General features: G+C 29.8%; 1 protein-coding gene across 2 annotated transcripts in view; it reads right to left on the bottom strand.

Moving 5' to 3' along the window:
- The window catches only part of LOC130893607 (cytokine-like nuclear factor N-PAC), a 93,291-nt gene that overhangs the window by 54,126 nt on the left and 22,374 nt on the right, over positions 1 to 16,791 (bottom strand). For both annotated transcript variants that reach the window (XM_057799840.1, XM_057799839.1), the window contains 2 exons: positions 6,282 to 6,437; positions 5,102 to 5,275 (listed from right to left, as the gene is read on the bottom strand). In XM_057799840.1, the coding sequence (XP_057655823.1) occupies positions 5,102 to 5,275; positions 6,282 to 6,437 (330 nt within the window). The remainder of the gene's footprint in view (positions 1 to 5,101; positions 5,276 to 6,281; positions 6,438 to 16,791) is intronic.

The following is a 16,791-nucleotide window of genomic DNA, read 5'->3' as shown; positions in this document are numbered from 1 at the left end:
CCGTTACACAATAGTTTCCACTACATTAAGTAGTGACCGGCCCTGGCAAATGGCGTTCAACTGTCACAGTAATATAATTTTTTATCACAGATCTTCATAGTTCATTGTGGGCGGCTAAGGGGCCGTTGATCACATAGGCCTTTCGTGCCCCACTTGATGTTACCAAAGGCCCATGTCCTTTGAAGCGCTTTGGCTTGAACCCTTTGATGTCATTAGGCAAGCTATGAGGTTTGCCTAAGAGTTTAAAACGCGCTCGTTTTCTTTCATGTCCCAACAGCACAATCACAGATCTTAGTGTGATCACTGGAGTGATGCTATCCAATATTATTTTGAAAACTTTGTACATATTCTTAATAAAAATATGAAAACGCAGATTATTTTCATGATTTGAAAAATTGCCAGGCATCTAAAGAATATTATGTGAGATAGAAATAAAGAATAAGAGAGTGTGCTTATGGGCAATCTCACTCGATATTTTTCGTTGCGCCCTGGCTAATACCAACTGCTTGTGCAACTTTTTCCTGTATCAAATCTGTGGTTTTAATGTTACACGTGATCTTGGACTATGAGGAGAATTAATCTATTACAGAAGAACTTTTATAAAGATTTTCAAAATTTTTGAGTTGTCATTAAATCAATTGTTATATTAGCCAGGAGTTTGATCGTCATTTATCATGTGCAGTGCGTCAATTTGTTAGCTTATCTCAAATTGTTACATAAACTATTGAACCCGTTCCATAATGTTTATCAAATATAACATGTTAAAAATGGTTTTGGAGACTAGATATAACAATTTTAAAACCATAAATTTTGAACAATTTTAGTTGTAAATCTCTATCATATATATAATCATTATATTTATAATAATCAAATATGTTTTACATCATGAGATAAAGTATTATGCTTGATCAAAACTAATTTAAAATTGTTAAAATTAAAAATATACCAACCGCAAGCTTTTTTGGCAAAAATTCAAGTACTAATCATAAACTATTTATAGATTATGTACCTACTCATCATTTCTGTGACTGTCAAGTAAGAGAAAAGATCATTAGATAACTATTCATCTAACTAAGAGTACTTCAGCTAAACATTTGTTCAGTACATTATATTTTTTTCTGAATACTGGGAATCCTATAATTCGAACGTGACAGTACATATACAATCACATTTCGGCCTAAAAAGGTACATAAAGTAGAAACGATGGAAGCATTCGATCACATGACTCAATCTACGATTTATCAAACACATATATACTATATACTATTGTCTTCTTCACAAGACATACGTATTAGTTTATTTAAATTGATAGTAGTAATAGTAAAAAGAGACGACGATATAATTGACGTTACGTGAATAACTGACCATACTAAGGATTGCATTTGATATGAGCTTTGTTTACTGTGTTGTTTGTAGCGAATTTTCAGATTGAACAAGTGTATTGTTATAAATGAACTAATTTCTATGGATGCTATCCAGGAAATAAAGTTTTTGACAAGGACTGATTACACTCTACAAAATTGCAAAGCAAAGTGTGACAATGTAACTTTTGTTCTAGTTTTTCAGTTACAAATAAAACTTTGAAGCAACAAATTCATCTTTGCATTTAATTTTACTGAAATTATCCTCGCTTGTTATATTAAGTACAATTCTTAATGACTTCTTATATATATTTGTCCAAATTATGGTTTTACAAAGTTTGAAGTTGTTGAAGAAATGAATTTGTTATGGACCTTCCACTCATTCAAATAATGCAATAAAATCTTCGTATCATTTCTAAAACGTCCCGTATTTACATTCTACAATTGAAGTTTAAAATCAAAGTAAATTTAGTAAAATGTGTGGTGATACCACTCTATATTCGCTGATGGTAAGTTTTTCTAAAATATTTTTAACTTCGCTTTTTATATATGATGCTCACAAAACTCCAATTATCTTCAATTATAAGTCAATTTTGTATACTTATTTTCGTGTAAATTTGTATTTTCTATTTATTTAGCGAACAGGACGGATAGAATAGAATAGGTTCCTGTACAATTATATTTAAAAATATATATAAATTCAATTTTTCATATATTAGAAAACAAGCTCCTTTTTATTCATATCTGTTAAACCTACTCGTTCCTTCTTTAGCAAATTTTATCTGTGTTCCCGTTTCCTTCCTCATTTTTTTTTTTCGCCGTTCTACAGCTGGCAGGTTGGGGTCTGACTAATCAAAGACTTAACCAGTGCACCAACATCATCAACACATCAAATTCAACTCCAAAAACTTGGAATTCAATTGAGAGCTTAACAATTCCGTCAATTCATACATAAGTCCCAGTTTTTATCTTAAATATATAGATATATAGAAATTTGTCGTGCTCTGTTGGTTACGCAGTTGATGTGAATTTTATTATTCTATAAATATTAATTTGGAGAATCGTGTCCAGAGATAATTTATTTAAATTTTATTAATTTAATTCAAAATGTGTTTCCAGCTTTTCCACCTTTTTTATTCACTTCTAACTTCGTTCATTAAAAAGCTGGTGGCGTCCAATTTCATATTAATTGTTCACACCTTCAAGTTATTCATATAATTTATCTAAGACTGATACTACATCCTGAGCAAGAGTCTCCAACCGGTAAAGTAAGGTTACAATGTATCAACAATTTCAAAGTTTATTACAGAAAAGAAGGTGTTCAACATGTTATTAAATTTATAGAGGGCACTCAGTACCTACAAATCAATGTTTTTCGGGCATTGAGGTGTGCTAGGAAAGCTTGGTTTCCTGTGACCAAAACTACTACAGCAAACTGCTTTAGAAATATGGACTCAAATCTGAAGTAACTGTATCTGAAAGCTTATAAGAGAAGGACGAAAATTTAGCAAATGATCCTGAATATTGGAACCTAGCCATCAGCAACGAGAATAATCAACAGGCGACATTCATTTTCTAATCAACGACGACGTTTTAATAGTTTCAGGAGAACTTGCTGCAAGCGACATTATTCATGCCTTCTCGTCTTCTTCATTAGAAAATGAACATGCATAAACAGGCACGGAAGTAAATTTAGTAAAAAATTCTAAACGCGAAGTATTAAAAGCTCTAAGAACTTTAAGACCAGGTCGATAATTTTTGAAACTAAAAAATAAATGGTAGAATGGAACTCATTGGAAAAAATGGGAAAATATAATAAAAATGAAATGGAAAATATTTTACGGGCGATCTTAGGTCGAGAAGTGGAAGGGGGTGAGTTTTCAAGATTACAAAACTGTTTATCTCGATTTCCGGCAAAACTACAAAACCTATGAAAAAAAGTCGGAAAAGTTTCAAGTTTTAGGCACTAAAAAGATCTATAATTTTTGTGTTTACACTTTTTTCGAAATCGAAGCAACCAAATTTTTGACATTTTTTATCTTTTACAAAAAACACACTCTCATTTAGTTCATTTGAAATATTTATTTTTTCACTTTATTTCTGTTTTTTGTTCGTCGAAATCTCTACTTTCTGATGATGAAAAAAAATACTACCATCACCATGGTGAATTTTTCCAGAAAGGCCATAAAAAAACAAAAAAAAATTCACAACCGAAAATTTTTTTCAATTATTATGTACAATTTTTAGTTATTCATTGTAATTTCACTTTCTAATCGAAAAACGTGAGATTCCATGTAATATTAATGAACATGAGTAATTAGAGTGTAAAATTTCAGTAAATAACTAAAAATTGTAGATAATGATTGAAAAAAATTTACGGATGCGAGTTTTTTTTTGTTTTTTATGCCTTTTCTGGAGAAATTTTCTATGTTAATGATAATATTTTTTGTACCATCAGAAAGTAGAGACAAACAAAGATCTCAATGACCCTTGAAAAATGGCTAATATTTTGACGTGTAATTTTTGGGTGCTTTTTCGATATTGATTCCATATAAAATGAATATTTTAAAACAAATAAATTAGAGTATTTCGGACATAAAAAGATTAGTTTCCACCGTCAAAAAAAATGTTTTTTTTGTAAGAGGTTAAGTGAAAAAGTGTGAATACAAAAGTTGTAGTTTTTTATTACCTACAATTTTGCCATTTGAATTTTTTCTATAGGCCCTGTAGTTTTCTCGGAAATCGTGATAAATTGCTTTTCACTCTTAAAAACTCACCCACTTCCCCTTTCCGACCTCTGATCGCTAGTAAATTATTTTATCTATTTTTATTATATTCTCCTCTTTTTAAATGGGTTTAATCCAACTATCATTTTTTTTTCACTTTTTATCATTTTCAATGAATTCTACCCAGGTCTATTCGCACAATTATTTTGAAATGAAATCAAATGGTTACCGAAGCATATTTGATAAAATTAATAACATCGCACGCGCCTTGTTTGCTGATAATTTTGTTTTCATATTTGTACTATTCATAAAAAAACGTGGTTTACTATTTTTGTTTATTGCATTTGTAATTTATTAATTTATTTTGAATAAAAATCATTTATTACATAACACGTTATTCTATTTAATAATCGCAACTTTATAACTGAAATAACCTATATTCTAATCTTCATTAATGGAACCCTCTGTAAATGAGACATATGAGACACCTGAGTAAGTACAATGCCTCTATAAGTGAAACCGATTTGCAGGTCTTTAATGTTTAACTTTTGTGACGAATGTTGAACCAGAAGGTTAATTCTAGGCAATGATAAATCAAAAACGTGTAATTCGAGTGGATTAACAAACAAGTACTGTTAGAAACGAGATGCTACAATATAACAAGCCTTATATCTGTCACCTTTATTCATCATTATAGAGAGACAGTTGTAGCGTTATCAAGCATACGTACTACAGTCGCCAACAGTTTGTAGGAGATCAGTTTCGACATGTTAGATACTGTTAGTGGTTGTTAAATGTGTACATTAAAAATATACCAGTTAGTTTGAAGATATGGTTTTATTAAGTAATTGGAGACCCCTCATATGATTATCTGTTCAGTTTCCTTATAACTTTAACCTTTTAATAGTTTTGCTCTTTATTGTTCAGTCATTATTTCTATAACCTTAACTTTGGACGCTGAATTTTGTTCATTCTTCTTACATCTATTAATGAAAAAATCATTTTGGTACTCACCTTTTTGAGTGTCCGATTGTACAGATTCACTTTATGCCCAGAATTGATCAGATTCTTCACTATGCCCATTCCTATAGTGCCCAATCCAATAAATCCGAATGTAAGATCTGAAGCTAAGATGTCTTTTGTTTTCAGCAATTCAGAAAATGTATTCAGGTCAACAGCAGGAGAATCCTGAAAACGATAGTTTGATGAAAAACTATACTTTTTTATACAAACATAAATAAAAGATTATAGTTTTAGATAGTTCATATAAAACTTTTGTTATAATTTTTTTTTAATTCTTTGATCAATATTTATAGAAAGATATTGAAAATTCAAAAATTTTGTAGGTAGTTTAAACATTTTAGTAAGGCCGCCATAGGTGTAAAATAAACACTGAACTTATGATATAAAGTAAATACGATAGTTATTCCATGATGTAAAGACTACAAGGTGTGCTATTGCGCAACAGCTGAGAAGCAGCCAATGTGATTGCGCTCCCAAATTGGCGCGTCGTTTTGGGTCTTGAGATATGCGCAGAACGAGTCGAAAATGAGCTCTCGGGAAGAGCACACCTTGTACTCTTTACATCATGAGTTATTCTATCGGTTATTCTAAAATAATTATTATTATTAAACAAAAATGGTTTGAAAGTGTTGGTCGCTTTGACGAGCTTGCGAGATGTAATTATTTTTGTTACCAGAATCATTATAATGTAAGTATGATTTAAATTCAACTCAGTTTAATATTTTATAGTAATTAAGTTTATTATGCTTTTAATTTTTAACGTGATTATGTAATAATGTAAAAACTTAACCTATAAAAGGTTTATTAACTTTATTCTTATATGAAAAGAAAATTGTTCTATATATACGTAAGTAATAAATAAAAACTATATTATAACAGCACACGCTATGTTGCCGGCAACGATAACCTCGTAATCATCAACCAGACGACTGCTCAATGTTTTTTCAATTAAATATTTAGATATCATTTTCTCACTTTTAATTAAATATTATACTTTGACATTATTTCATATCAAGAAGTTATGAAATAAACAAAAAATGAATACTTTTAAAAAAATGCCTACTGCTGATTTTCGCCAAAAAAACCTGAATCAAAATCATTTGCTCTAGATCATCAGAAAAGAACATATGAAATCAGTTTCTTGTATAATAAAGGTACTATTTTTACTTACCGGAGCTTCCAAAATTGAAGGGCGATTCAAAATTTCGGTACCAACATCACTGATTCCATTCTCATTAAAACGAGGAGAGCCTCTTGATCTTTTTACTGAGGGCGTCGAATTTTTTGTGGAACTGGCATCTGAATTTTGTCTCTTGACTGGAGCAGCCTAGAACCAATAAGTATAAAAAGTTAAGTATCATTATTTCATACATATGCAATATTATGCAAATGAAATATTCAGCCATATCAATATTTTTGAGTAATTGATGTTTGTATAAGTTCAAAAAATTAATAAATTTTTATTACTACAAAAATGGCATTATTCATTGAAAACAACGAAACCTAAACTATTTTGGTACACGTTACTATTCAAATATCTCCATAAAAAGAAATAAAGCGGAGTCAAATCAAGGCGGTCATTTTATTGTTCCTTTCCGACCTATCTATCGATTTTGGAAAGATGTTATTCAAGTAATTGCGTACGAAGACAGCATATTGTGAAGGCGCACATCTTTCTGCAACCGTGTATCATTTCTGTTGGAAACAACCGGTTCAATCTGGGGAGCAAGAAGTTTTGAAGGAGGATCTGTTAAAGTTTTTTCAAAAAAGTATGGTCCAATAATTCTAATATCTATTATTGTCGCCCAAACATTAACTTTTATTGAGTATTGAGTACGGTACTCTTGTATTCATAGTGAATTTCCTAAAGCCCAGTACCGACAAGTCTGATGACATTTTAGTATTTTTTTGAAAATATCGGATTTCTATGTGTGCTGCTGATTGTGCTCAATTCTAATTTCATAAAATTCAATTTGTCTATCAAAATCTTCTTCCATAAGTTCTTGTACTAAACTTACTTGGTAGGGATGCCACTTTTCCTTCTTTAGTTTACCATGAACTGGTATGAGACTTATCTTAAAAAACTAACAAACACGAACATCTAGTTGTTTGTTTTCAGATATTGCTTTTCTACTACCTTTATGGAGGTTTTTGACATGATCCGTTAATTTCTTCTCAATTTTGCTTACAGTGGTTTGTAAAATTGATTCTCGGTTAGAGTAGTTATTGTACATACTTCTTTCTACGTACGGGTTTAATCTCCCCATCCAATCATTATTAGAATTTCAATTCTTTGGGTTTAAGACAACTTCATGTTGATAGATAAAAAGACTTTTTAAATACGTCCGCTACAACAATGCTATTAATCTCTTGACAGAAAATTAATTGAATTTGTCTAAATATCTAGCTCTTTAGAAAAAGGTAAAAAGTAGGTAGATAAGACATTTCATTACCAGTACCGGCCTTCACAAAATTGATTTTTGAGTGGTAATAAATACTTCATACGTTTTATCAAGAAATCTGTTGAAATTTCATCAATAATAATTGTGACAATAGACAAATCAATTACTGTACTCGAGTGTGCCATTTAAAAAACATGAGATTTTGTTATTTACAAAATTCTAAACTCATACAGTAAAAAAGATGATTCTAGGCTCGAAAATCACGAATATTCAATAGACCTAAGGTTTCTGCTTAAAAATTCATTTTGCAAATAATGCCAGTTAGCCTCATTTTTATTTTGCGGAATTTTCCAAATATAATGGAAATCAAATAGTTCGGTCTTATGAAAGTTATCTTCGTTTTTACCACTAAATCAAAAAACGTAATAAAATATAGAGTGTTCCATTGAAAAGTTGAAGTCGATACAGAAAAATTGGAACATCCTGTATAATCCAAAGGTCAATAAACTAAAAATTCCTTTAAATACAAAGAACTTTTGTAATTAAAGTTTTTCGATAACTCTTACAGGTTTTAAGAAAAAAATATGGGACGAAAATCCTTTTTAAGAATAAAAATCGACGGGTTTCAGGAGTTTTCCTTAAAATGATTCGGCAATCATAGGAAATCATTTTACACAGCCGAAATATAAAAAGGAAAATAATTTTTTTTATCTCATAAACTTCGATTGGTTAACTCGTGTCAATTATTTATTTTAATCATAGTACACTTTTCAAATTTTCGTATTAGCTGTCTATTTTGTTACTTATTATTATATATCTAGATTAACTGATCATCGGGGTTGTTATATTCGTGATAAGAAGGATATCACGAGAACTAGGAGAAAGTATGATAAGTATTATAAAATTGTTAAAGCTTAAACGATTGTAACACATAAGGTCATGAATAAACAATATCAAAAAACAGTGTAATGAAGATAGAAATTTTCCAACGAATGATATTGCAATAAATATAGTTTGAAAAAGCCAAAAAACACGCTATCATAGCATATGAAACTGAAAAGTGAATAGCAGAAAAAACTGAAAAACACGCTTTTATTGAACACGCTATTGAAAACCCGAATGAAACAACATTTTCTAGAAATGAATCCTAGCTAGATCGATTTATAAAACACGAAACCCCCTATATATGTTTCTATCTTAATTTTAGTTTGGCTGATAGATCTATACAACTATCAAATCCTGAATTTGGATGCTTAGCTATTCAAAAAACAGAAACAGCATTGAAAGAAAATAATTATCGGGAAAAAATGATAAACAACATATTCAAGGATAACAGATTCTATAATTAATTAAGAAACAAAACAAAAACTAAGGACTTTCGCAACAACTATCGAATTATTTCAATAAATATGTCATTATTATAAGTCATAAAGGACATAATAAATTATCCAAATATTTCACTAAACTAAAATCTAAAACACTTAAAAACAAAACAAGTAATATTATATATCAAGTACCTGGTATTACATAGGACAGAAATCTAAGTATTTAGACAATAGACTAAAAGATCATGAATTCGATAAAAAAAATAAAACTGCATTAATAAACCCCGCAATATAGAAATAAAATAAAAATATAGTTCTAAAGATTCATAAATTCATGAAATGGAATCTAATACACGAAAAAAAATAGGAAAGATAAATTTATCAATGATAAAAAAGACCTATATAATTCAAGTAAAATTTACAGCTCTATTTTGTAAATTTCTATAAACCACACATCTTCCAGCATTATTTAAAATAAAGAAGTACATCCAGTGATTCCTACATTCAAAAATTAGGATAAAAGTTTAGTTATTGATGTTAATTGATTTTTTATTTCTAATTGGGATTCGGAGAATTTAAAAGTACTTTAAAGTACAAGGATGCCGTAAAATATCATTTTCCGGACTGAAATTAGTACTGTAAAGTTGACTTTACAGTACAGTATGAAAACGACTGCGTAAAAAATTCTTCAAAAAATGTATTTTGTCAATAAAACAATATCTCACATGCGATTCGGATAAAATTTTATAATTGATACATATCACTAAATATCATCTGAAGAAGTTTTGATAGATATTTTAGAATTAATCGAATTTTCGAAATTTTTCCAAATTCATTAAATTTTAATTACTGAAAAAACCCTAAAAAATATAAACTATGAAGTAATTTCAATAAAATTTAAGTGGATTAATAAAAGAATTATAATTTTTTCAAATATTTGTACTAATTTTCAACTTCGTACAAATCGCAAGAATCCTGCATCTCTCTCTATAACATTTGCCACCATTTGAATAAGCGTTCTCGTACCATTGTTGTCGCAATTAAATATCTACGAGAATATACTTAGATTGGGTTAATCATTATATCATTTGACCTGTTTACACCGTATCTTTTGCTATTTGTTAGCCACTTTTAATTAATACCACATTTATTTTCAAAAATATCTATCGAGAGTCAGAAGAATAAGTATGGACTAGCAAACATCCACGATTTTATACAACTATACGTTTTATTATAAAAAAATGTTAAATAAAGTATGAGGAAGGAAATTTCCACTGCCGAATCTTAGATACAAGAGTGTTAGAAAATTTTTGATGATTCGAAACCAACAAGAGTAGATAAAGTAAATTCGTATAAAAATGTTAATGCACAATCATATAGGTCAGAAATAAAGAATGTCGTACATAAACGCTAAATACTCAACTGGTTAAACGATAAATAAATTAACTAATGGAAAATAACGTGTTAAAAGAATCATACACAAATTATATTTTAATAAAACAGTAAAAATATTTCAACATAGCAAAAACTGAATTTTTGTAGGATCAACAAAAAGGCTACTATAAATAGAATTTTGAAAACAAACGAAACTGTTAATTTGAAACGTTGAAATAAAATCTAGTAAATGGTAAATAAAGACATTACATTGTGTTGGATTTAGTTTTGATTGTGCGTACACTTTTCTTAATGAAAACTTAGGGCTCAATAAAGCTTTCTTATTCAATACCTGAACTGGTAACGCAACTGTAAAAATTATTTTGTTGGTTTGAAACGAAACGTTATTAAAAAGCTTAATTTATTACCAGAGCAATATCCTAATTAATTATTTTAGATACGCTGTTTTCTTTTTTTATTAATACAACAATTTCGAATTTTTATCATAATGTTTTTCTTTACACGTAATTTACGTTTTTATTTCTCTCAAAATAAAATTACTACATAAGGTTATGTCTAGATTTTTACTGCAAATAATTTTACACAAATAAACCACCACGAGTGTCACTTGTTTAATTTCATTGTCAAAATAGCCTACAGGAAAAAGTTGATTATTTTTAGTAAAATCTTGTAGTTGTTCAAACGATATTTCCGGATTGAAGTTCAAACATCCACCGTCCTGGCAATTATAGTCTTACATATTGCGTTTTATATATTATTACTTATTCTTACTTAAAAAACAGCATGATCTGAATTCCCCAGTAACAGTATCTATCCAACTATTACAGGAATTTCTTATCTTTGTTTTATCAAATCGTGTCTACTTGCTCCAATTACAATCTATTTCACGAAGTTGGAAATTTGAAAGTTTGTGCGAAAATAAAGAAATTAAAATTAAAATAATGATACCAACGTTTACACTTCTAGAGGCTAATGAATAGTGAAATGTTGATAGTTGACATAATTATTTGCACTACCTGTTTGAAGCTTTTACCCACCCTATAGTTCGCGTGATACACAATAAATAAAAACGATATTATCGATTTTGATATTTATATTTTAAAGACCATATATAGATGAGAATATAGTAATAATAAAACTACTGTCTGTAATTGTCACATATTTAAATTTTTGATTCGTCGATGTAACCCCCTTTTGCTTTTTTTTTGTCGTCTATTTGGTTTTATTCATTGATGTGAAGTGGAAATAGGACAAGACTTTCTGACTTTCCTGCCCAATCAACCCACAACTCAATCGAATTGAGGTCGGGCATCTGTGACGATCAAAACATTACTATCAGTAAATTCTCCTTTTCCAATTCCTTCAAATACTCTTTGCACAGCTTCGAGAAATGCTTGGGATCTTTGTCATGCTGGAAGATACATTTTCTGTCGATCAGGCACTGGCCAGAACGTACTACATTTTCCTTAAATATTCTTTTAAGCCTTTTCGCTCTTCCTTTAAAACATCCCCAGATCATCATCTCTTAGACCCAAAAACCTCAAACTTTGATTCATCCCTCACTCCAACTCTTCATACGTTCACTTTTTTTTCTTTAGCTCTGCAATCTCTTTATTTTATTTTGGCGTCTTGCAAGAGGTTTCTTCACTGCAACCCTTTCAAAAAGGCCAGCTTCTCTCAACCTCTCGTTTACTGTAGAAGTTCTCAAAGTCAGATTTCTAGATTCATTGATCTGAGATGGTATCTCCAGGCCTGGGCGTATCTCAGGTATTAAACTACCCATTGCAGCCTTTGCCGAATCGTACTCTTACCTCAAATGAAATATATGAATCGCTATCTGAAGACATTTCAAGTATCTGTAAACAACTCAAATAGCACTCTGACAATACGTACTGAGTACGTTCACCATTAAAAATGTCAAACTTTATGGTGGTAATGTCAGATATGACATATTCACATCAGTGTCGCCATATCTCCAAACCTAAGTGTAACCCTCGTACTTATTAAAAAATAGTATCTATTACCTTCCTACAACTTTTTGTCTGTTAGGTTAGGTCGAATTTAGCATTTGATAATGTTCACTTATGACTTGTTTTTGTGAAATCCACCCTCAAAATTTTTTGAAAAGCTAGTTATTTTAATTTTATCATTCAAGCGATATTAATCGTTAACAGGCATATTTTACTGTGTTGAAATTAGTATCTAGTTTTTGTGTCATGAGTAATTCAAAAAACGTTGTTTAAACAATCCTGATCATTTTTACTGTATATGCGGAGAATATGTATTTAAAGATAGTATAAAAGTTATAAAGTTAATAAGAAATACCCATTTTGAGTATTTGGAAAAAAATGAGAAATCTAGGGCTCCCAATTGTGTTTGTATAACCATCCTAGGTCCTTAAAACATTATCACACAATCTCTGACCTTTTTTCTTCACTAGGCAATGGTTATTTTTTTTGTCGTTTCTTAATCAGCAACAGCAGTAGGTTCTTTAGTCAGTAATTTCTTTGATACACTGATTTGAGAATCAGTAATTGCTATATTCTTTTTTGTTATTATTTTATAAAAAATATGGGCATTTACCATTTCTTTACCAAATAACAGCAATTTTCCTATGCCCCTTCAACATCCTTCTCAAAGAAGTGTTGTAACTTGCTATTTGATCAGACAGATCTATAGAAGATTTGCCTTTGCTGCAGTCGACCACGGCTTAAGGTATTACAACCATTCCTGATGGACTGTCGATGCTTATTCTCTCATCAGCATACTTTGTAGAAAGCATCATTATCCTTCCATTTTAGTATTGTTATTCCTTTATTGTTTTCTTTGCTTCTTTTGTACAAAGTCTATGTGTAGTCCTATTTTTCCCAATGTCCCCAATAAACACCAACTCCAAACTTTTATAATAAACACAAAAAAACATCATTTGTTGTACTTTTTATTATTTTTCTTTGCATCCACATCCCATATGGAATGTAAAAACATAAAAAATTTTTGGGCCCTGGAGAATGTTTATCAATTTCATCGTGTTATCATTATGGAAAAGTGAGAAATGGCAGTATCCAAGTACTAATTGTGTTCAACGTCCAGTGAAGCACCCACCTGCCTAAAAATATACCTGAACCATTAGAAGAAGACTTGAGGACCTAGCTCATTACAAAATCGAGCTGATTTTGAAGGTGTATTAAATAAGCCTAAATGCTTTTTTCCAAAATGAGTTACGATGATCTTGAATGATATTTAAATGAAATGATATCAAGACTGAAATAAAAAAATAGCTTTCTTTTGACACCAAAATAAATTTTTATCGAGAAAGAGATAAGGATTTACGGTGTTATTTTTCCGAAGAAAACGGTATTACTTTTTGTTCAAATGTAAAAAATTTTGACAAAAATTGGCTTTACACTATACGGACCACACGACTAGCGTTTTTTCATTTACAGGTCAAAACCTAACAGCCTAAAATGTATTCTATTGTATAATGGAATTGAAGAGGTACTATTGTATAAAGTACACAGTATAAAGTTAAAGGAAGAATTTTCTGATATTAGGCTAGTCTTTAACGGCATAAAATATAATCAACATAAATGGCAAATTTGGGTCGATTTACAAATGGTCAATAAATTGGTTACACTAAGTTTTCCTTTTTTATATGTCCTTGGAACATTATAGCCTTTGGTAAGAAGAAGAATTATGAATCCTGGAAAACAAATATAATTCAGAATTCATTAGTAGTTCGTGACAAAATTATCTTTCCACCATTTCATATACAACTGCTTTTCTTACACTTCTTCAGCTCACTATGGGAAATGTTAAAGCCAGTTATTTATGATGGTCCCCAAATTAGAAAGATGGTAATTTAGAAATTCTATGATTGAGGCCTGGACAGGTTTCGTCTCTGTGATGCAGAGCTTAAAAGAAATGTAGCTTTATTGTGTTATAAAATATTCTAAAATTGAATACCTTTTCTTATGTGTTTATACAATATCCGGAAAAAAATACTAATTACTTTCTGAGAAATGAAAGCTATTTCATAAAAAGTGACTTTGTTATTTATCAACAGAGATAAAATGTTAAACTTTTTTCCAGTCACAGAAAAAGTGATATTTTTTATGATATTTTCTTCAAACTCGCGTTTTTCTTTTAAAATGTTTCGAGTATTATTTTTAATTATATAAGGTAGATAAGAAATTTTATACAGTTCAAATGCGGAGCGTTTTATGATGTCTCAATAAATTATTGTGTCAAGTGCAAAAAATAAATATTTGGAAGTATATATATAGGAATAGTTGAATGGAATACCAAATTAATCTAACAATGCTATCGATTAGTAAAATATCCACAGGCATCTCCACACGGCAGGCACCATTCGAACTACTCGAGTGTAATAAGGTTTACCCTCTGCTTGCTTTTTATATAAAAAAATATTTTCCTATAGGTGAGCACCAGTATTTTTTAGAAAGGTACAATAGCTAGATCAATAGTTAGTTTGAATTAAAAATTTACTCCAATAGGCTTGATAATATCCGTGATTTAAAAGCCCGAATTAGATACGAAAGGCATAGCATAACACTATGCCATAAATTGTTAAAGAAGAAATTATTACCTCGTTGAGTCATTGCAATTCTGGTGAAACGAGAACAATTTGTATATTTATAGTTTATTTCAGAAAAGTATAGAGTAATAAAACCTCATTAAGTATGCAAAGGGACCACAAAGTGACCCAACGAATATTAAAGCCACTTTCATAGTTTGGCATTGAAAATAGTGTGCCAAAGGCGTGCCAGTAGGATACTCGTAAAAAGGAAAGAATTTAATTGTAACAGAATAAAAATTAGGCATTATACAGAAATTCAATTATAAAAAATAATAATATTCTTCATTATCTGAGGAACTGTCATCTCTTGACGTTATAATTAACACACACCTATGACCGACACCGAAATTGAGCCGAACTGAACAGAATTCCCCATTCTATTACTCTATACCTTACTGATATAGACTATACTTCTAAAATATTTAACAATTTTCTTTGTTTTCTTTATTTGTTGGTTTTATTGTACTTTCATTATTTGTCAATTATTATGAAAACCACAAATTGACATAACTTGTGTGTTTGTCTGGACCCTGTTTTAATTTGAATTAATTTGTGTGTGCTCAGACAGAGAAATCCACAAAATTAAAAAGAAGGAAGTATTTTATTCACCACTTAATAATTATCCATATTTCCATGTTTCATAAAATATTCTTTTAAAAAATAGTGAATACAAACATCAAAAATTGTAACGAGAATTTTTTCATGTTATTTATTGTTTACTAAATTAACAATCACACAGTGTAGTTGGTTACTCATGCTAAATATAACAATGTGAGTTATTAATCATGCTTTAAATATTATTTTATGTAGTTATTCATTTCAAATTACCTATTTCTTAGTATTATTATATACAGGAAAAAAGTTCAATATTAAAAAAGAGAAAATTACAATAATAGTTAATAATATCTATTGTATCGAATTATGTTAAGTACCTATACCGCTCTTGAGTTAATTCACATTTTAATGTTAAATACATATAAAATTCAGCAAACTAATGACAAATATTGTTGATTTTGTTATTAACACCGACGAAGATATAAAATGCGATCCATATATATCGATATCGAAACAGGTCGATTTTTATTCTTAAAATGACAATTTATAGTTTGAAAAGGGATTTTCAGCAATATTAAGTGTTTTAAATTTGGTGCAATAATAACTGAGAAAATTAATTTTTAAGATGTAAAATTTTGATGATGTCTCTATCACAAAACTTTACGTAGAATGAAAATAATAATGTCGCATAATATTCAGAATGTACTTTTCAATGTACTTTACAATTAAATTAAATGTTCAAAATGACCACCATTCACTTCTGGAAAATAACCTAGGCGGTTTTGGAATTCTCGTATAACATTTTGTGTGACCTCAGGAGTTATTTTGTTAATTTGTTTCGTTATCCTAACTTCTAAATCAGCAATATTGTCTGGTCTATTAAAATAATCTTTAGATTCTAAATAACCTCATAAGAATTAATCGAGGAGCCAAATCGAGGGATCTATCTAAACGGCCATTCGATTGTTCCACGTCTTCCAATGCACCTATAGGAATAATCGTAATTTAAATAATTTTTAATTATACGTATTGTTGGTAGTAAATAGATCGATCTATCTGATTTGGATACCAGTCCAAACGTTCACTTTTTCAGGATATTGAGTATGAACCTCACAAATTCAGTGAGGATTTTCTCTGCTTCAATATCTACAGTTCTGTTTGTTAACCGTTTCGCTTAAATGAAACGTCGCTTCGTCCGAAAAAACTATTTATGTTTATGCAAATCTGCATTCATTCTGTCCATCATCAAATCGCAGATCTCTTGACTTCTATCAGGATCATCTTCATTTAAGTCCTGAACCAACTGAATTTAGTAAGGGTGGTATTTTTCTTTATGCAAAACTCTCAAAATAGATATCATTGTCGGCGGCAAGATCTCGAGTTGTCTTATACGGATTTTCCTCAAAC

The sequence above is a fragment of the Diorhabda carinulata genome, chromosome 5 (genome assembly GCF_026250575.1).
Source record: "Diorhabda carinulata isolate Delta chromosome 5, icDioCari1.1, whole genome shotgun sequence".
Classification (NCBI taxonomy): Eukaryota; Metazoa; Arthropoda; class Insecta; order Coleoptera; family Chrysomelidae; genus Diorhabda; species Diorhabda carinulata.
Note: the sequence above shows the minus strand (reverse complement) of the source record. Positions and strands in the feature narration are given on the sequence as shown.